Source organism: Miniopterus natalensis, chromosome 7, assembly GCF_054644295.1.
Source record: "Miniopterus natalensis isolate mMinNat1 chromosome 7, mMinNat1.hap1, whole genome shotgun sequence".
Taxonomy (NCBI): Eukaryota; Metazoa; Chordata; class Mammalia; order Chiroptera; family Miniopteridae; genus Miniopterus; species Miniopterus natalensis.
Genome location: NC_142087.1, coordinates 10,319,546 through 10,340,936, shown reverse-complemented (window position 1 = coordinate 10,340,936; position 21,391 = coordinate 10,319,546). Strand labels below are relative to the sequence as shown.

Sequence of the window (21,391 nt, the reverse complement as noted above, 5' to 3'; positions counted from 1 at the left end):
CCAGCAGTATATTATATACTTCGAAAAATACTTTCTAAGTTAAATTTTCCTCCTATTTATTGTTGGTGGATAGTAATGCAACTAACTTTGTGTGTTGGTCTTTTATTAAGCAACTTTGCTATGTAACATGTCAGTCAGATTTTGTTGGGATAACAACCCTAACATCTCAAGGACTTTTAATCACAAATGTTTATTTTTTTACTCCTGGTATATCCATCACTGGCCACCTGAAGCTCTGTTTCATATTTTATTTTGAGATTCAGGCTGAAGGAGCAGTGTTTAATGGGACATACCTCTCATGGCAGAGAAAAAAGACTAAATGATTCGATGAGTTGTGAAACTTCCCCTCTAAAAACACATAAATTATTTACACTCACATTTCTTTGGCCATAAAAAGTCACATGGCCAAGCCTGATGTTTGTGGTGGGAGGAGGGATGTATAAGTAGTGATGTGTTTGAGCTGGCTTATAATGGCTCATGAGAGCTGATTGTACACATCTCTTTCCTGTACTGTGTTTAGTGACATCAGGTTGGTAATTTGAAATCAGCTATGGTGGAAGTATTTACAACATGTAAATTGGCAAACAACAAATCAGTACTTTTTTCCTGGAGAGCTAGTTGTTAAACTTTTGTAGCAAATACTAGGTATATGCCTCTTTTAGGGAGTAGAAGTTAATAGTTGAGAATAAGATTATTTTTGTCATATTTTATTTTAATAATTTGTTAATTTGTGTATGCATATGTTTAAATTTTACTAGCTATGGCCTCTAGTGCAGTACTGAATAGGAGTAGTGATAAAGGGCAAACTTGTCTTCCCTTAGTGTTAAAAGGAATGCACATTTTGCCATTGAGTATAATATTTGCATTGAATTTTTTGGAGATAGCATTTGTCAGATTAAGAAAATTTTTTCTCTTTCTCATATCACAAATTTGATCAATCATATTATCAAATGCTTTTCCTGCATTTATTGAGATGTTTTTTAAGTGCAAATTGCATTAATGGATTTTCTGATGTTGAACTAACCTTGCATTCCTGGGATAAGTCCATCGTTTTATATGTTTTCTAGAATTTTGTATTTTACTTGCTAATTTTATATCTATATTTATGCATAAGATTGGCTTGTAATTTTACTCTCTAAAAGGTTTTGGTGTCAGAGGGTTTTGTTTGTTTGTTTGTTAGCTTTATTAAACGAGTTGAATAATGTTCCTTATTTTTCTGTTTTCTTTAGGAGTTTACATAAAATTGGAATTATTTCCTTCTTGAATGTTTGGTAGAACTTAATTGTGAATTTTCTTTGAGAGAGGATTTTTAACCACTGATTTTGTTTTTTGAATGGTTAAAGGTCCATTTAGATTTTTTTTTTTTCTTGCACTAGTCGGGGAAATTTAGATTTCCCTAGGAATTTGGCCACCTCACCTGTTTTCCAAGCTTTTGGCATAAAATTATTCCTTATGCTTTGTTGTTCTTAATGTCCACTGTATCTGTAGTAGTTTTCTCTCCTTCTATTCATTTTCATTATTATTTATCTGTTGCTTTTCTTTTTCTTTGATCACTCTTGGTAGAGATTTTTCAGTCTTTTTAAAGAACCAGATTTGGGCTTTATTGATCCTCTTTATTAGGGTTTGGCAACTAATACCTGTGGGCCAAATCTGGCTGAGTCCTGTTTTGCTACAGCCAAATGGTTTTTATATCTTAAAAGTTTTTATATATGAAGTGGGCAATACGATAATTAATAAAAAACAATACCACTGTAAACCTACTTTTGCCCATCCCTGCATAAAAACTCACACACAAAGAAAAAGATGCCACAGAGACCATATGTGGCCTGTGAAACCTAAAATACTTTCTGTCTGGCCCTTTACATAAAGTTTGCCAATCCGGCTCTCTAGAGTTCTGGGGTTTTTGTTACTGATTGTTTTATCTTACTTTACTGTCTGCTCAGCCATGCTGTGAGTGGTTTCTCTAGTACTAGAAACAAAAAATTTAACCTCTGTTTTATAATATTTGTTTTTGTTTCCTGGCATAGGTAGTCAAGTAGTAGTTGGTACCAGTAGTTTATGAAAAAATGGATGGGAATAGAAATTGAAAATTGAAAAAGTGTGTCCAGCAACATAGAAGACCACCATTATTCTATTTTAGTGATGGAATATCCCTTAGCATCTCCCAGAGCACCTGTGCTCTTTGGCAGTATACTTTGAGAGCAGCTATGAACTTGGTCATATTGATCTGACTATCTAATTCATAGAAATCCTTGATACTAGAAAGTGATCTTGTATTTTGGAAGCTGAAAGGCAGTGCACTTTATCATGTACATTGTAAAGCAAGCAAAAATGATCTCATATGGCATTATCCAAGTTTCTTGCCAGGATTAGTTTATGGTTCACAGTCTTTCAAAGAATGCCTGTCACTTCTAAAAAAATTCCTCAGTCTCTTATGTCCTTCGAATAAGTTTCCTCCAGGGTTCTGTCCCTCTATTGTACATATTTTCTGTACCCTTTTAGGGTAGCCTCATTCATACCATTGATTCACTTACTCCCCATAGAGTTAATGATTCTTCCAAGTTTCCCCCTATTTTAACCTCATTCGTGGACTTCAGACCCATAAGTCTAAATTGTACATCACTGTCATGTCTCACAGGCACCTCAGGTTCAATCTGGATTCAACCCTTTTCACTCCTAGTCTGCTATTACTCTGCCTTTTTTACCAGTCTCTCTGCCTTTTATATATCTTCCCTCTTTCGGCTGCTTCCCTGCGCCCTGCCCCAGTACTGTCCAACTCACTGTGGCAAGTGTAATCTTTCTAATACACAAGATCAGCCTATTCCATGCTTTGCTGCTGCCCCTCTTACTCTTTCTGTTCTTTCAGTACCATGCACCGCTTCCCTGAATGCTCATGCTAACTCGTCTTTGCATGTGCTGTTTGTTGTTTCCTTCTGCTTGAAATACCCTTTCCTGTTTTGCTTCTACAGGAAAGACATTCAGTGAAGCTTGGTTTAGGCATCATCTCCTTGTGAGGCCTTCTTGACTCAGACATAGTCAGCCCCCCTTCCTGTGTTCACATTCTCCTTTATATACACATCCACTGTAGTACTTGGCTCTTCTCAGTATATTTATTGTCTGCATATCTGTCTTCCCTGTGAACTGAGCTTGGAAGCATGAGCTGTGCCTGTCTCTACATCCTCAACTTAATATCTAGCACTTGTTAAGGTACCTTGTAAATATTTGATGAAAGAACAAATGAACAAAAAAATTATACTCAGAATGCATGTTCATTGCAAAAGTGTTTTCCTATAATAAAAATGAGTAAACTAATTAAAATAAGAATGGAAACTTCCCTCTCCCCACTCCTCCTCCTCATCAGAAGGTTCACTTTGGCAGAATAGGGAGCAGTAGATGACTCCCAATCATTTCTCACAACCACCCACTTTAATGGAGGCTTTTGCGTTCACATTGGTCCTGGCATGATCGACAACCTGATGAACCCAGACAAGACTAAGATAAACTACTTGTCCTCCAGTAGAATAAATATTTCAAATAAAGTCAACCCAAGATAGTCAGGCCAAACAGCTATTGATTGCTAAAAGCCTGAATTTAAGCCCAATGAATATTCCAGAGTTCACCTCCATGCAGCTTGCCTAAATGGTGATCAATATATAATTCCTGCCCCTCCTTTAAATGTGTCTTATGCTGCCTATCTGAGGAAGGGTTTTACTTTTAAAATCTTTTGTTTGTTGAATTTGCTTAGTCAGGAAAAAAAGACTCGGCTAAACCAGAGTTCTTTGCCTTCAGGATTTCAAACAATGCCATGTAATTTGTGAAATGACTTAAATGTATCCTGAATGGTAACTGAAGGCCATCATTCATTTCAAGAGACATTTTCCTGAGTTTCTAAAAAATGAGGATATTGTGTCTCATCTTCCTAATTTCTGCTCACACAATCATCTGCCCTAGTCATAACCTTTGTAAATTCAAGTTTATAAAGTAGGTTGCTAAAGTCCAGCTGCAGTAAAAGCAAATATATAGTTTTGTCTAGTTTCCTCTTAGAATTTCATCTTGATGCAAAAAAACCATTATATTGAGTACTGTAGTAAATACACTTTTTTTTTTTTAAAGACTAGAACATTCTTATGAAATGCCTTATATGAAACCTCTTTTGTTTCAGAGAAAAGAAGATCTCACGAAGCAGTGCCCTAAAAGTGCTGGACCATGCCATGATTGGACCCGAGGGCACAGACAATTGCCATAAGTTTGTTGACATTCTTGGCTTACGAACCATCTTTCCCCTCTTTATGAAGTCTCCCAAGAAGATCAAGAAAGTGGGAACCACTGAGAAGGAACATGAAGGTAGGATTCACTGGAAAGCTCAGCCTAATTTAGGTGCAATAGGAGAAATGGTGGAAATGAAAGTTACTTTGAAAAACTGATGTGCATTTGAGGAGTAGACTGTTATGTTGAAGAGTGCTGCTTTTTCCTTTTCTATCTTTTTATTTCCTGTGCATGGAAAAGCAACCCAGAGACCCCAGATCACAGATGGCCTTTGTTGCACTGGTTCTCTACTTGCTTGAATCCTAGTGGTTCCATTCCCTTCTGGCCTGTTAATAAGTCTGTGCGTGAGGGTTTTGTTTGCTTCACTGTAATTTGTAGCGAGGTGTCTCTCTGATGGAAGACCCTTTTGAAAAGAGTAATGAGATGGCAACACATGTCACCTCCAGAGTGGTGCTTTCGTGTATTTCTGTATTAAAGTATGATTCAGCTAACATCAGGAATTGCCGAAATAAACTATTTACAGCCCAGATTCCCCTTTTTATGTTTCTCCTCCCTGATGGTGCATACTCCCAGCAAAATGCTGCCATGAATTGTGATGCTGTAACCAGAGTAGTTACTGCTAGGCCAATCTCTTCCCGCTATTGTCTAGTGGCCGGCTGTATCCCTCCCCCAGTAAATAGCCGCAGTGCAGTCTGGAAGGCTGGGGATTTATGAGCATTGGCAGTTCTGCTGGGCTGACAGACACTTGTACCAGGGAGTTTACATGGTTGGATGGTTATTTTAAAGTGTGGAAAGGGGCAGGAAGGGGTTTGAGGAGCTGATTGGCTAATTTGGTTGTCTTGTCAAAAGTTAACATTTGTCATGTGGTTTGGGTGTTTTTGTTTTTGTTTGTCAGTGATTAATAGGATTGGTGGTAGTATCTGGAGGATCTTTGCATTCTTCACTCTCTTAGATAAAAGTTTCCCTTCTCAAATTGACTCGGCTTAGTGTCTTCCAACTGGAGTGGCTTAAGGGAAGGTGATATGACTTTTTTCAGTGCTCACCTCCAATGATATCTTCTCTGATCAGATCAGCTTCTCCAGAAACAATAGAAAGTTTGGCAAGGGAGGCACTGGCAGTGCAACACACTGAACTAGAGATCTAAGAACAAGGAGGGAGTTCAGTTCACTTCAGATCAGGTATTGACCAGCCCCCAGCCTTCAACATGTTTACCAGCTGTAAACAGTCCTACTGCTGGTCTTTTTTCTTTCCTCAATAGAAATCAGCTAAATGAGGCGATGGGAGAGGGAGTAGGTGGTCTTGGAGATCTAGGAGATAAAATTTTGGAGACAGTCTCCATTCCTTGAAAACCTGCCACAGCCCTAGTATTGCTGTGCTATGGGCTATCTTACTTAGTCTTAACAACCTATGAAGTAGATGGTGGTACCTTTGTTTTTTTAGGAAATCAGCTGAAAAGTGAACCAAGCAGTGGTTCTGGAACTAACTAGCTATGTGACTTTAGATCCTTCATTTAACTTCTCTGGACTGCATTTTCCTCCTGGTCTATAAAAATGAAGAAACTAGACTAGTGAACTAGAAGCTCTGATATCTGTACCTTAAGACTCTGAGGCACAGGCCCTATTGCCTGTTGTCAAGGCTTTGTCCCGTAACCCAGGAAGCTCCTCAAGGTTTGTGCTGTGGCTGACCTGTTGAGTTCTAGTGAGAGATTGGATGCTGCATCTTGAGCCTGCTTGAAGAAAGAGAAGGAAAACAGCGCTTAGCTGGCTCTTGCTCTGTGTATATGGTACTGAGAAGAGAGGTGACGGATTCAACGAGCAGCTGTTTTCCTTCTGAGAAATGTGCCTGGTCACGTGCTGATAACAGTACATTTGCTGTAGAGTACCTGCATTAGGAATTGGATAACATTATATTAGCAAGGGCAATGGTTTGGTAAGACAGTTCCTGGAAGGCACGTTTGGACTGTAATGGCTGGTGAGGATGAGCTCTGCATCCTGAATACACTAGCACCCAGGGAGAAGAAGTGAACCCCCAAGGAGAAAATACAGCTAGCCACTGCTGCTCCTGGCAGACTGGCCCTTGCACCATGAAGGTAGAGAAGGAAGGCAGGGCCGGGCAGGGCTCATTGTGCAAGATTTCTTTGTCTTGTGCTGTCCTTTGGCTTACTCTCTGTGTGCTGGCGAGCTTTGTATGCTAAGCTAGCGCACAGTAGCCTCAGACCATCAGGAGTATTTACAGACATGCCCAGCTCATTCCTGGCCCCCAGGCTTCCACCATGCTCTTTCCTCAATCTGTAACAATTTTTCTCTGTCTGCATGGCTACCTTTTAGTCATCCTTCAGGTCCTTAGCTTTGCTGTCACTCTCTCAGGGAGGCATATCATGAGCCCCTGGACTGGAATAAAGCCTTGTATTAAGTAGACTCTTGGTCTCTGGACTTTGACTTCATAACCCTTAAGATTATGGAACTAATGGTCTTGCCACCTCTGGGTCCCAGGGCCCAGCCTGGAACTTGGCATGTGGTGGATGCACAGTAAATGTTTATTGACTGCATGAATGAACAGCCACTTTCCTAAAAGACTGCTTATTGAGAACAAACATGGGTTTGGAACTTTCCTCAGAACCCTGCAAGGTTAACAGCAGTGCAGTCATCTTCAGTTCAGATTGATGGTTGTCAGTCACACCCATGGGTGAGTGTTCTTTTACCCAGCTTGTTTAGAAGCAAAAACAAATGGGTTGCTAGCCATAAATTTTACTTTGTCTCATGGACATGGAGACTGTGGCAGAAGCCTCCCTTTAGAGCCTCATCCTTAAGAGCCATGTTGTGGATAGAACTTTCTTACAGATGTGGTCACCTTGAGACAAGCTTCTTTTGGTAATCCAACAAGTCCTAATTAAGCAGTTTGGGCTAGGAACCAGCTTCAAATTCCAGAAGCTCTGGAGGACTGCCTGCATGCTTCCCTTTTCTGTCAAACCTCAGGAGGTTCGTCACCTATCAGGGTTAGCCTCTTTTAAGTTCATACTGGTCCAGTCTCAGCCCTTATCATGCCCCAGGATCTTCCCCAGACTCCTCTTGGTAGCAGTATAGCCTACTGTGGCACAGATGGACTCACTGCTTACCAACCATGTGATCTTGGGCAAAGTCCTAAATTCTCTGATCCTATGTTGCCCCATCTCTAAAATAGTGAGGCTAGATCTACCACATAGGGTGGTTGTGAGAGCTGGGTAAGAAGACATGTATGCTCAGCATAGATCCCAGAATCGAGTGGAACCTTAAGAAGTATAAGTTCTCTCTACCAAACCTGTCTTCAGTTCTCCCCACCCTGGCCTTAATCACATGCACCCATCCTTCTAAGAGGTTACCCAGAAAGCTAGGCAAAGAGACTGCACATACCTTGGTTGGGGAAGGACTAGAAGAGTGTGGGTTTTATTTATGCTAAATAGCAGGGTGGCATAAAAGCAGTTGTGTTCCTAAAGCTTACAAAAGGGGTTGAGAGAGGAGAACTTTTTGATAAAGGTGACTTGAGAGGAGGGAAGAAGCAAAAACTGTCCTTATAACCTAGAATTGCTGGTAATTTAGCTCCTCTTGTGAGTTGGGGTAGAGAAGGAAAAGAATTATTGTAATTGAAATCCATTCAGGTTTGCATAATAAAACCTTCAGAAATAGATCAGGGGAGGCATTTAGCTTGGGGGATGGGTTGGAAAGAAATAATTTGCCCTTGTGTGCAATAGCATGATTGGCTGCCTCCTTGGTTTTATAGAGAATAGCACAGTATATATTGTCTCCTTGGTATTAACTGCTTCAGAATAGGTGGGGAGAAGAAAAGAGCTGGGATCCAGAAATGGCATTTGACCTTTACTTCTTGTCTCTTTTTAAAATTCTTATTAAAACAGGTACAACTTTTCTTATATTGCTTCATTAGGTAGGTGAGTTATTGAGATTGTAGCAGTTCTAGTTAATTGTGCTGTTTTAACATGGTTCCCCTGGAGGCTGTTATAAGCATTAAGGGGGTGAGCTACCAAGCAGTGTGTAGGTGTGTGGTGTGCATGCTGAGCATGTGCACACATTTTACCTTATGAGCAGTGACAGCAGTTGATAACAGGTTAGTGCTTTAAAGAATACCATTCTGTCATCTGCAAAGAATTGTGGTAGACTCTACATGTCAGGAAGCGTGTAGTTGCCTGTGCTTCCTGGACTCCTAACAGTAAGTGCAGAACAGAACTCCCACCACCTACCAGGGTTAGAAGAGGGAAATGCAAAACTTTGCCTGCGGTCAGAAAAGAAGAAGCTTAATCAACATAGGCAAGAAGGAAATATTTTTAAAGTCTCTGAGGTGGACTGTAGTAAATGACATGTCATTGTTTGGGGCCAGCTTTTACTGGGGGCCCCTGCTATGTTCAAAATTTAACAAAGACCTAGTATGTGACAGGTTCCAAGGAGAAAGCGACCAAAATAGAATCCCTGTCCTGGGGGAAGCTGCTCTTTCCTAGTGTTCCGTCTCCAGGTCCTTTTCCTCTGTCTGTTCCTCAAATGTTGATTTTCTCATGTATCTGCAGTGTCTTCCCCAGTTCCTTTTTTTACTCTTCTTAGGTGATCTCACCTACTACCTGCAGCTTTAACCTCTGTCTCTTTGCCATTGATTCCCAAATATTCAGCATGGGTTTTAGATGAAGAAAAGACTTGGGTTGGTGTCTTGGTCCTGTCATTTACTAGCTGTGTGACTTTGAGAAAGTTGCTTAACCTCTGTGAGCCTGTATTTCCTCAATTGTAAAATTGGGATGAAAATGGAATCTATCTCATAAGGGTGCTATGTGGGGCTTAAATGAAATAATCCAAAGTGCTTAGCACGGTGCCTGCTTCACTAATACTAGTGGTTACGAATGGGATGTGTTCCCATTTGTGTTCCTCTTCTTTGTACTCTCTTGTTAATTTTAGAAGTACTTGCTTGAAGAAATGCTTTCCTTCCCTGAATCTGCCGTTCATAAAGGTGGACTGTAAACATGCCAGTCCTTTGTGGAATGTAAGACAAAAAGCTTCCCCAGAGAGGACACACCAGGGATCCCCAGGTCCCCACATCCTCTCCATATCACCTGTAAACACATAATTTAGAGATCCGCCCCCTCTTTTTGTATTTCCCAAGCTTAAAAATCATGAGGGGTTGGTTATAGAGGTCAGAACAATGAGCAAGTGAAGAGTGGATGGTATTTAATTTTAAGAATGGCATTAAGTCATGTACTAACAGGCACTTTATGTTAAACAAGGGTGGAAATGTCTTGCTGTTGCTTTTTGTTGCTATTTGAAAACCTTATAATTGAACAGATTCTGGATCAATTCCTTTTCTCTCCCTCCAGCTGCTTGTCTTGTTCCTGACCTCAGATGACAAAATGTAGGGGTGCTTAAATAACAGTGTATTTAGATTTGGGGTTCCTCGTCAGGCTTGAGGGGGTGATTTTGAGTGTTGCACATCTGGTTTGCTAACTGATTCCATCATATTAAGAATTTACCCTCAGGCCTTTCTTTCCCAAGTAGAACACAGCAGAGTCTTTTGTCAGCAAGGAAGACAGTGAAGCAGAGGATGTATTTGCCATGCTAGAGGAAACTGTTACTCTCTTTTGCAGGGAGGAGTGTGGAAACAGGCTAGTGGCCAGCTCACATCTGTTGGGCATCTACTACTATGCTTAGGGCTTTACAAATGTACCTACTGTATGAATTAGGCATTCTATCTTTTTACAGATAAATCTCAGGGAGCTTTTCATTACCAAAGACCTTTTAGCAAATGAGGGACAAAAGCAGAATTTAAGCCTACGTCTGCTCCTAAAGCTTCTTCCAGCACCAGAATGACTCCAGTGATCTTCTGGTTGGTATTCAGGGATAGCACAGAGTCGTGGAAAGGGAATTGACTTTGTAGACAGACAGACCTGCCCCCACAGTAGCTGGTGGCCTTCTCGACCTTGAATTCCTCATTAATCAACAAGCCTGATAAAAACCTTTCTTAAAGAGTTGTGTGAAGAGTAATGATCATGGGCATCCTGTATATATAGTCTTTAGTATATGAACATTCAATAAATAGTAATGTAGTTACTGCCTAGAGGCCTCTTCTCAAAAGTAGTCATCCTTATGTCTCCCAGTTCTCACGTTTACATGTAGGATCAAACTCCGTGACTTTTGTGGTTGTAAAGCCCAGTTGTTGACCAGGATTCCGTATGCAGACAGGCTGGGTCATAATAACAGCTGCCAGGGAGATGGGGGAGCCACTAGTTATCATGATGGCCTATAACCTGAACCCTTAGTTGTAACCTTGGTTATGCTAGCCCTGTTAAATTCCATCACTTTTTGAGTGAGATACCAGACCCTTCTATTTCACACTCTTGCAGAGTTTATTTCTAAGAATATGAGCCCTAAAGGTAGATCAGTAAGGCTTTATTCAATTTTTTTTAAGCCAACCACTGGCCCCCCCTTTGTGCCAGGCTTGGTGCTGTAGATGGAAAGTGAGTAAGCTCACAGCCCAGCCATGGGGGGAAAACCTGAATTTATATTACAGGGTAAAAATGAAAGGTGAGTAAGCTCACAGCCCAGCTAAGGAGACAGACCTAGAAACTTGTATTTATATTACAAGGTAAATGGGTAGAAGAAAGTGTGAAACACTGTGGGAGCACAGAGGAGGGGATTCCAATCTAGTCTGGATGGTGAGAGAACAGTTGGAGACTAGAAACAGCTCTGCTTAGAAATGTGGCTTTTGAGCCAAACCTTAGGTGTGACTTATCCTGGTGTAGGACTGTCAAGTGAAAAAAACACAAACACAAAAACTGGCATGTGTAAAATAAAAGTTGCAAATGACAGACTGCAGTGAGCCTTAAACCTAGCTGCCCATCAGAATCACCTGGGACCTTGTTTAAAATTTAGTTGTCTAGGACACGTTCTCAGAGTTTCCAGTGCCACCAGTCTACATAATGTTGGTGAATCTGTGTTTTATTAAGCTCCAGAGGAGTAGTACCTTTAAGACCTTGCAGAGCCACTGTGAGAATGGACTGAGTTATATATGTATGATGCTTAGGAACATAGTGTGCATTCATTAATGTTAGTGCTTATTGCTGTTCTTATTTTTGTTTTATTATGTTATCCAAAAAAGGACTCTCCCAAATGTTTACAGGTTATACATATAGTACTAATTTTGGTTATTTTGACTATTTCAGCTAATTTGGAACAAATTGAACTTTGATGTTGAGGGCCTGGGTGGAGAGGGTGAAGGAGAAACATTTATCACTTCTTTTTTTGTTCTGTGTTTCATTTTGCCAGGTAGAAACTTAGTTCTTTAATGACAGCATTAGCCAAATTCTTATTTTGGATATAGAATTTTCCACTGGTACATTTATTATTTTGTCAATATGACTGTTAGTTTTCATTTATAATCTTGATTAAATTTTATAGAAATAGTTTAGTATGCAATGTATCTTCTTTATAGAAGTAAAAGAAATACCAGGAATGTAGAAGCAACAGTAGAGAAATAGCCAAACCTTTATAGGTTATTTCTCCAGCATTTTTAGGTGGTGCCAAAATAAGGAAATAACTTAGGGACCAGGCAGTAATTAACTGTGGGCCCTGGTTTATTAAAATTCAACACAAACTTTACTGGGTATGCTTTCTAGTGTTTCTGTTTGGGGGCTTTTTCTGTTCTGAGTACTTGGATAGGCTTTTACATTCATTCTCTCATTTCATTTAATCCTTACAGTAATCCTATGAGCTACATATTATTACCCACATTTTACAGGTGAGAACACTAAGGCATAGAGAAGTTGTCATTTTCCGAAGATCACACAGCTAGTACATGGTCTTACTAGGATTTTAACCCAGGATTTTTCCACAGCTGCTTCCTCTCCTCCTCCCCCTCCCCTCCCCCTCCCTCTCTTCCTTCTCCTCCCCTTCTCCCTCTTCCCTCTCCTCCTCTTCTCTCTCCTCTCCTTCCCCCTCCCCCTCTTCCCTCTCCTCCCCTCCTCCTTTCCTTCCTCCCCTCCTCCTTCCCCTCTTCCCCCTCCTCTTCTTCCCTCTCCTCCCCCAGCCCCTCTTCCCTCTCCTCCCCCTCCCCCTCTTCCCCTCCCCCTCCCCCTTTTCCCTCTCCTCCCCCTCCCCCTCCCTTTCCTCTCCTTCTTCCCTCTCCTCCCCCTCCTCCTTCCCCTCCTTCCTCTTCCCTTCCCCCTCCCCCTCCCCCTGCTCCTCTTTTCATAAATTAAAGGTTGCTCACCTGTAGTAGGCCTAATTTAAATTGCCTGGTGTCTTTTCCTATTCAGTTTCTTTAGGCTATCAGTAAGTCCTGCCCCAGCACTGCATAAATAACCTTGATCTCTTAGTCTGAACATTTTGCCCTGCCACACTTTACTTCACACTTTATTTCTTCTTGGCTTCCACCTTTAAGTGTATCCGTCCACTGTTAGCCTTCTCTCTCCTCGTGGTCTCTCATACCTGAAGCCCGGCACTGCTTTAGCCTTCGGTTTCTGTTCCCATCTGGTTACCTGCCTTTATTTTTATTTAAAAATTTTTTTTATCTATTGATTTGAGAGCGAGATCAATTTGTTGTTGCACCCATTCACACATTCATTGGTTGCCTCTTGTACGTGCTCTGACCGGGGATCAAACCTGCAGCCTTGACGTATTGGGACAATGCTCTAACCAACTGAGCTTAGTGCCTAGGGCGCAGTTTCCTGCCTTTAGTTAAACACTGAGCACTCTGGCCTGTTTTCTCCCTCTGTTGGTTCCCTCTTGAGAATGAGATAAGTTTGTAGTTTTTGACCCTGACTGATCAGTATCACTTGAAGAACTTTGACAAAATACACATGCCTCTGCCCCACCTTCAGAAATTCTGAGGACCAGGACTCTGAGCATCTATATTTTAGAAAGCTCCAAATTCTGTTGCTCAGCTAGTGTTGAGAACCACTGGCCAGAATGCTCAGAGCACAAGCCCTGGTAAGCATTCTATTACTTTCTGTGCCAAGAGAAGATCTTGACATGACATGGTGGATCTTTGAAGGGAGGCTTGTTAAAAATAGCATTATTGCTTTTTCTGAATATGAATAAAATAAACTAATGTAGAAATTTTAAGCATGTGGACAAGGATGGTGAGACCATAAAAATCACCCCCAGTCTCACCTCCCAGAGTTAATTTCAGAAAACATCATGGACACCATCCATTCAAACATCTGTGTTAGGTGGGAGTTGCATATGTGTGCATGTAATTTTGTATAACCGGAATACACTGTTTTGTAACCTGTTTTTACTTGCCCTGTCTTGGACATATTTGTCAGGGTTGAGTCTTTTAATACAGTTAGGACTCTAGACTCTATTGTTAGAAGGCAGGATAGATTTCAGGTTAAATGATTAGGTTGCAGAGGTGATAGTTTGGAAAGGTGAGCTGTGCTTGGGTAGCGATGTTGGCTCTTCCAAGTATTGTGAATGTGCTGGGGCTTCAGGATGGTAAGGAAATAAGGTATGAACTGAAGGCTAGTGTGTCTAAGTCCATTTGGTTGTAGTATAAGGGGAAACAAGATGCCTTTCGATGGTATTTTTTAGATGTCTGAGTGTTTGCATGTTGGCGTCTAACAGTAGATGTAATGTGAAGGGGATAAGCTGAAAATAAATTTGTATACATTTCACTGCTCATAAAGAATACAATTACATGTGTGAGATTGTTAGTCCACCTTCCTGGACTCTGTGATATTGGTTGTGATTTTTATATGCAGCAGCCTGCAGGTTGTTGGGACAATGTTTTGTGTATTTAATCATGTTGCAGTCGTACTTGTTTGTTTGTTTTTTTGTGGTAAGAAAATGTCTTTGGCTTGCTTTTATAGTCAGATTGATTTTGCTTGTGGGTGTCCAGATGCTGATGAGCTGTAATTAGCATAAGAAGGAGGTTGGAAAGATGTTGAACATTCTTTTCTGGTAGCCAAACAACGGATCCCCATACAGAAATTATTCTCAGATAGCAGGTTCAAGAGTAGTAGCTCTTTTTTCTTTTAGATGCTACTCCATAAAAGGATATGTGTGTTGGGCAGGGAAGGCCACCACTGGGGTTGGGGCTGCAGGACCTTGTGAACTGCCGTGGGCATGATTTTTGCAGCTGAGCACCTTTGTTGTGAGAGTGGTAACTGTAAATTCTTAAGTAGTCCAGTAGAAAGGAGACCCAGCTGGGTTCAGAAGACTGGGTTCATGTTCCTGCCATAACTTATACTCACGCTCTGTGACTGAACAAGTCGTTTGCTCTTTCTGAACCTCACATGGAAATACCTTTAAGACAATAATATGTCACAGTGTGTGAGAACTGGATAAGATAATGTATGGGGAAAGTGCTTCGTGTACTATAAAATTATGCACATGTACAATGTGGTGGTGTGTATCACATTTAGTATTTTTCCTGTCTCTTATAGATTCCTTGCATTTTTCCCTTGTAACACTTTTCTGCCATGTCCCTGGCTCCAAAGTAGAAAGAAAATGATTGTTAATTTGTTCCCTGTTTGCTGCAGGGTTACCATAAAATAAATTAAGTGTATCATTTTGATAATCACAAAAAAAATATGCCTACAACTTTCTTAAATGTTATTGATTACTAATGAATCATGTTTCTGTTAAGTATCCCTGCTGGCTGGCAAACCTGTGGAATAACAATGTTTGCTAGCCTACTTACCAGGCTGATTTTCCTGATGTGTCAGCCAGTCGAGGTTACTATAGATGATGATGACAGTGATGGTGTCTCACATTATTATTTGCTGTGTCCCATTATGTACATGATGTCGTTATCCAAAGCATCAGCTTTGTGTGGGGTATCATTAGCCTGTTTTATTACTGAGGAAACAGCCCCAAAGAAGTTAAAGTCCTTTTTCAAATTGTGCACACAGTTTAAATTAACGTCTGCTAGAACCTAAAGCCCAAGTTCTTGATACTGTGCTTCACTCTCTCGAGGAGACATCTGAAAACCGAAAAGTTGAATGACTTTTAATCACCAAAGCAACAATCCAGTAGTGTTAGTTGTTTCTTGAAATAAAATAGGAACATTTATAATACTGGTATGGCAGGGCAGAAACGCTCTATTACCAAGTTTTTTGGTATTTGGTAATGTGGGATATGAAATTTTTTTTATAACTTCAATCTAAATTTTTTGAAATACTGAACTTTAATTAGAACAACCTTCTGTGTAGGTGACCCTTGAACAACACAGGTTTGAACTGTGTGGGTCCACTTATACATGAATTTTTTTTTCAATAAATACTGTAAATATATTTTCCTTATGATTTTCTTTTCTCTATCTTACTTTATTTTAAGAATACAGTATATAATATAACCTGCAATATGTGTTAATCAGGTGTTTATGTTATGGGTAAGGCTTCAGTCAAAAGTAGGCTATTAGTAGTTAAGTTTTGGGGGAGTCAAAAGTTATACATGTATTTTAGACTGCAGGGATGGGGGTGGGGTCAGTGTCCCTAACCTCCATGTTGTTCAAGGGTCAACTGTATATTTTATATTAAAGTTAGGTGTTTTTTTCTAAGCTATAAGGTTGCCATGGTTCTTAAAAGCAGTGTAGTGGGGAAAGCACAGCCTTTCAGAACATGCCTTTCAGGCTTGAGTTCAAATCCCAGTTTATACCAGCTGGATAACCTTAGGTCCCTTAATTAGCTTCCTTGACCCCAGATTCCTCATCTTTAACAGTGCTTCTCCGTGTTTATATTGCAGACAAATCACCTGGGGATCTTGTAAAATGCAGATTCTGCTTCACCAAGTCTGGGGTGGGGCCTGACATTGTGTATTTCTAACCCTCTCCCGGGTGACTGCTGCTGCTGGTCCTCTGACCACACTTTGAGTAGAAGAGATCTATAAAATGGTATATTGATGTCTGCCTCTCAGATTTATTGTAGCATATAGTAGGTGCTTAACAACTATTAGCCCTCTTCCCCTCTCTAATATACCTGCGGACAGCCTTTATTTAAGAAGTGGCTCTGGAAATATGTATTCCCAACATGTCTTATCTCTGTCAAAGTCCCAGGCTACAGAAGCCATTTCACAAGTAATGAGCTCAGGATTAAGCTTTAAAATGAGAGGTGCCCACATCTGAGCACATCCCAATGACATAAGAGACTCACCTTAAAGAGTTCACCCAGAACTAGTTGTCATTTAGGAAGTCTCTGAAACTCTTGTCCGTAAGGTGGCCTAAAGGAAGCCTCAACTGACCTATTCCATGAGCCTATTTACTCCTCAGTTCTTGAGACAATATTCATTGAACACCTAATGATGCCAAGCAAGGTGTTAGACCCTGCGAGATACCCATGGGCCACCTCAGGTGGGGAGACAACATACAAATAATGATTACAGTACAATACACCAAAGGTTACAAAGGAGGTAGGTACAAGTTGCAACTGGAAGCAATGAAGGAATAATTGGCTTCCAATCTACTTGGAAGAGCCTTGTAAATCTTCCCTGAGGAGATGAGGAAGACTAGGAAGATTGAAAGTTAGTTGGAATATTCCAAGTGGACAGGAAAGGGAGTCTTCCTCCCTCCTCCCACCCCCATTGAGAACCACTGATGTAAAGGGAAGAGTTTTAAAGGTGTTAAGACAGGACTGTTTGATAGACAGTTGGGGAAACTGAGTCCAAGAAAAGATGAGTGCCTTTCTGATTATTACTGTGCTTATTAATATCATTCTGAAGACTAAAATCTGTATTTTCTGATCCCTGTGCCAGAATGAGGCCCACTCTACTACACTTAGGAGATACCAGGGTGAAGGCAGAGGTTTCCCAGGCACAGGAGGGATGCCCGTGGTGCTGGTGGGGGTGTTTCACTGAGAAGGGAGGGCCATGTGGCCAGGCTGAGGGGAGCTCTGGAGCACAACTTCCAGCAAGGACACACTGTTGCTGATGCCCAGCATCTGCCAGGGCTGCTCACCATTCCCCTTTACCAAATATTTATGATGAAGTAGGCTGGGGAATTCTTTCTTTGGGAATGCATTTTGGATTCCATAATAGTAGACAAGTGGGATTTGTTTCACAGAAATTACTTTGAAGTCAGTTTTTGCCAGAAACCATCTGTTTTGTGTAAAGCAAAGGGACTTTGGCATTTCAGTTTATAGCTTTGTTAAAAATGGGCTCTCTGTTTTTTCTCACAACCCAGGTTGCTAAGCAGTACCCTAGAAACTTGGGTGCTAGTGAATTGAGTTCACTAGAAAGGCAGATTCGGGGCCATGGAAAGAAAGCTGGCTTTGGGAGTTGGATCAATCTGTGGCTCTTACTAGCTCTGAGAACTAGTAAAACACATAACCTCTCTGGGCCTTATCTTTTCTTATCTGTAAAATGGGGCAGTTTACTTCAAGGGAGGTCGTGGATAGAATTTGTGAAGCACCTAGCACAGTAATCTGGCATGTAACACTAATAAATGTTTTTTTTCCTCTTAATAAAGCCCCATTGATAAAAGCATGTAGGTTTCTCAGGCTCTTCATTCATCATTTGTACAGCTGTAAAATGGTTGTGCTGGTGTATCGGAAAGGTTAGCTTGTGAGAAAAGGACGATGGCCGAGTACTTCATGTATTTGCTAATTGGTAGTTATATCCTGTTAGTAAAACAGAGCATGGCGTTGTTCTTCACAAATGCAGTGTGTTTTTTTAGGATTAACCAGGTTTTTTTATCTCCTCCCGATTACGAGTCTGACCCTGTTAGAATATGATCCTTAAGCATTTTCATGGAGATGACTGCTTGTTTTTCCAGTAGTTTTTGTTTGCACAAGATTATAGAATGGCTTAGCTCATTCATCTCAAACCAGAAATGAAAGAACTGTGCTGGCGAGTGCAGTACAGAAATTCCTTTTGTCCTTTTACTCCGTCGTGGTACTGGCTGGTGGAAGAAGGGTTAAGAAGTCAGACTTCAAGAAAACGAACATAAGGCCTCTTTGGGTCTGCAAGCAGGTTTTGCTGGTTTCTGTGGAGATCAGCTGGGGCCTGGAGTCTGGAGGAAGAGTGTGTGAAGCTGAACAGTTGGTGAGGCTGCAGCAGCTTAAAGGAGGGCTCTGCTGCGCAGCGTGGGAAGAGGAGGAGACCCTGGCTGTTTGAAGAGTGCGAAGGCAGGACTGGTGAGTAAGATGAAAGTAGGGAACAGGTAGGTTTGGGTCGTTTCCTGAACATCCTGGAAACAGGCTTTCTTTTTCTTCTAAACTGAATTTCTCGTCTAAGGCAGGCATCCAGGATGGCTTTCAGAGGAGTGTGAAAACACCTCCCTTGCTTTGGGTCTGTAATGATCAGCTCTCCTGCGTCAAGGCAGGTTGATACTTGGAAAGTGGGAAATTGGAATAGCAATGAAATCACTGAGAATGTGGGAGAATTCTGGCATTTGTTATTAACCTTGGGTGTATCCACATCCAGATAGTACTGTGTGATTGCTTTCCCAACCTTTTAGGACTATTTGAGAATACAGTAAGCTAATTGTAAAGAACTCCGAAAAACTTAAAATCACAGTACAAATATTCAGGGTGATTGTCTCATTTTAGGATCTAAAGACTTTTTGTTTTGTTGTTGTTGGGCATGCGTCATGAGGAGTAATATGTAATGTGCCTTTCAACCCCTGAGAAAGAGCTTTTAGGCCACAGAGTCTGTTTAAATCAATTTAGATGAAATACTCCTAAAAATGATACGCTGTAGGAAAGTGAACCGAGCCCAGCCGGGTGTGGCTCAGCGGTTGAGCATCGACCTAGGATCCAGGAAAGTGAACCGACCAGCCTCCCCTGATGTACAGCTGTCTTCATCAAAGGGACTCAACTAAAGTACTCAGTCTATTGGCCAGAAACTCCGGGTTGTCTCATACCAGTTTTTCAGAACATTGCCAGTGTGGGTGCTGGTAATGTGAGTATTGGTGGGGATGCAGAGATAAAACAGAGGTGCTGAAACTCCAGGCATTTATTTCTGCCATCACAACAGGATAGGGGTTAATAAAAAGCTGTGTCAGTTATCCCAGCCAGCTTCTCTGGAATATAATAGAAAAGTGTTTGGAGGAGACCCTTGGAGACAATTAGGTAAAAAGAGGGGAATGTGCCTTTCACCAGCAGTTATTCCTGTTTCTAGGACTTTCTTCTGGGATGTGTGGCTGGTCCAAAAACAAGTGAGATTGTACACAGCTTCCTTGGGGTAAATACCTGAACTCTCAGGATGTACAGTTTCTCTTTGGACTTCCTAGAAAAGGATTTACTGGATGAGTGTATCAGTTAGGAATTGCTGTTGATTGCTCATAACAGAGACTGGAAACAATCATGGTTTAAACAAAATAGAACACATACAGGTTTGTTTCTCTTGCACATAAAATAAGCCCAGAGGTCAGCAGGACTAGACTGGCAGCGTCACCATGTCATCAGAAGCCCAGGTTTCTGTCATACTATTTTACCAGCCTTATCACAGGACCAGGGCTGTTTGCTTGTTATGTACTCCAAGCACCTATTAAAGCAACTAGCTTCAATTTTCAAGATTGCCTCATGGTCTCAGATGGCTACTAGAGTTCCAGTTATTATGTCTATATTCTAAACAGCAGGAAAGCAAAAAGAGGAGGGGGTAGGGCAGAAGGGGACGTGTCCACTCCTGAAAGTCCCAAATACCAGTTCGTCTTAAATCTCTGACCCGAAGTTAGTCACAGGGTCTTACCTCCAAATAGGTAATACTGATAGGGAAGCTGCAGTTTTGTTTTGTTTTTCTTTTTAAGCTGGATATATTACCAAATAAATAGGAGTTCTATTAATAATAAATAAGAGGATAAATTGGGTAGGCAGCTGGCAGTCTCTGCTGGTCACAATGCCACCACTTAGTGTACAACATCTCTCTTAGGCAGAGTTCGGCCAGGCCTTCTCAAAGTTCCTGAAGTTACTGGTGCCCAGCTCATTCTTCATGGTGCTCCCCAGAACCAGCACCATTCCCCAAACCACACCAGAGTGATGGAGTTGGTTCACATTGTAGGAGCCAGAGGAAACTAGATGGAATCATTTCCACTGGAGATGGTTATGTGCACACGTGGCAGGTACTTAAAGCTTCATAGAGCTCTCCTTCAACCCATCTGAGATATGGGCCTTCCCTGATAAATGAACACTTGACCGGGGAACTTTCTGCTTTCAGCTCAAGCCCTGAGAGGGAATGTTAGATGCCACATCACTCATTCTGTTCTTTTCTCTCTGAGCCCTTGGAGAATAATTACATAGCAGAAAGAAGTTTTTCTTGAGTATACATATCCATTTCTTGCTGCAAGGCACATTTTCCCACAAATACAGGGCTGTAAATTAGTTAAGATAGTGCTTAAACACTTTTAAATCCACAGTGCTGCTGGAACTCTGAAAGGAGGGAAAAAAATCCCATGGGAACTGTGAAATAAGTCAACCAAAAGCAATACCTATCATTGCTTTGTATCCAGTAGGTGCTTAAACAGTGTTTATGGAATCTCATTGCAACTGAAAATTGAGATTACTGGATTAATTTTAGCTGTATTTCAGGTTAAATGGGTTTCAGTGTGCCTATTTCAGTGGAAAATACATTCAAAAATTTAAACAACAGACATTAAAAACTAGCCTTTTGAAAAAATAGCCTTCAGGAATCTCATCATTTATATTCCAAGTTCACACCTTTCACACTTTTTTACTAGCCTTCTTTCTCCTAACATTTTCTTATGAAAAATTTCAAACATACAGAAAAGTTGAAAGAACTATATAGCAAATGCCTATGTAGTTACCACCTAGATTCTGCAGTTAACATTTATCATATCTGCTTTGTCACTCTCTCATCCATCCATTTTATTTTTTAATGCAGGAAGTTGCAGACATCAGTACACTTCACCCTTAAACACTTCAGCATGAATATCATTAACCTAGAGTTCAGTTTTTAAAATAAAATTGCATAGAGTGAAACGCACAGATCTTGAATGCACCATTTGATGAGTTTGGACAAATACATGGTTCTATCAAGGTACAGAACACTACCCCCACCCAGAAAGTTATCCTCATGCCCTTCCTGAGTCAGTTCACCCCCCAACCTCACAAAGGTATCCACTGTTGAGTTTTTCACCACAGATTAGGCTAACCTCATTTAGAACCTCATCAGTGGACTCATACAATGTATACTTTTGGGGTAAAGGT

General features: G+C 40.9%; 1 protein-coding gene across 1 annotated transcript in view; it reads left to right on the top strand.

The window, feature by feature from the left end:
• Window positions 1–21,391, top strand: part of CTNNBL1 (catenin beta like 1) — a 133,747-nt gene that overhangs the window by 74,551 nt on the left and 37,805 nt on the right. Inside the window, exon 11 of the mRNA XM_087818737.1 lies at window positions 4,163–4,344. Coding sequence (XP_087674863.1) covers window positions 4,163–4,344 — 182 coding nt within the window. The remainder of the gene's footprint in view (window positions 1–4,162; window positions 4,345–21,391) is intronic.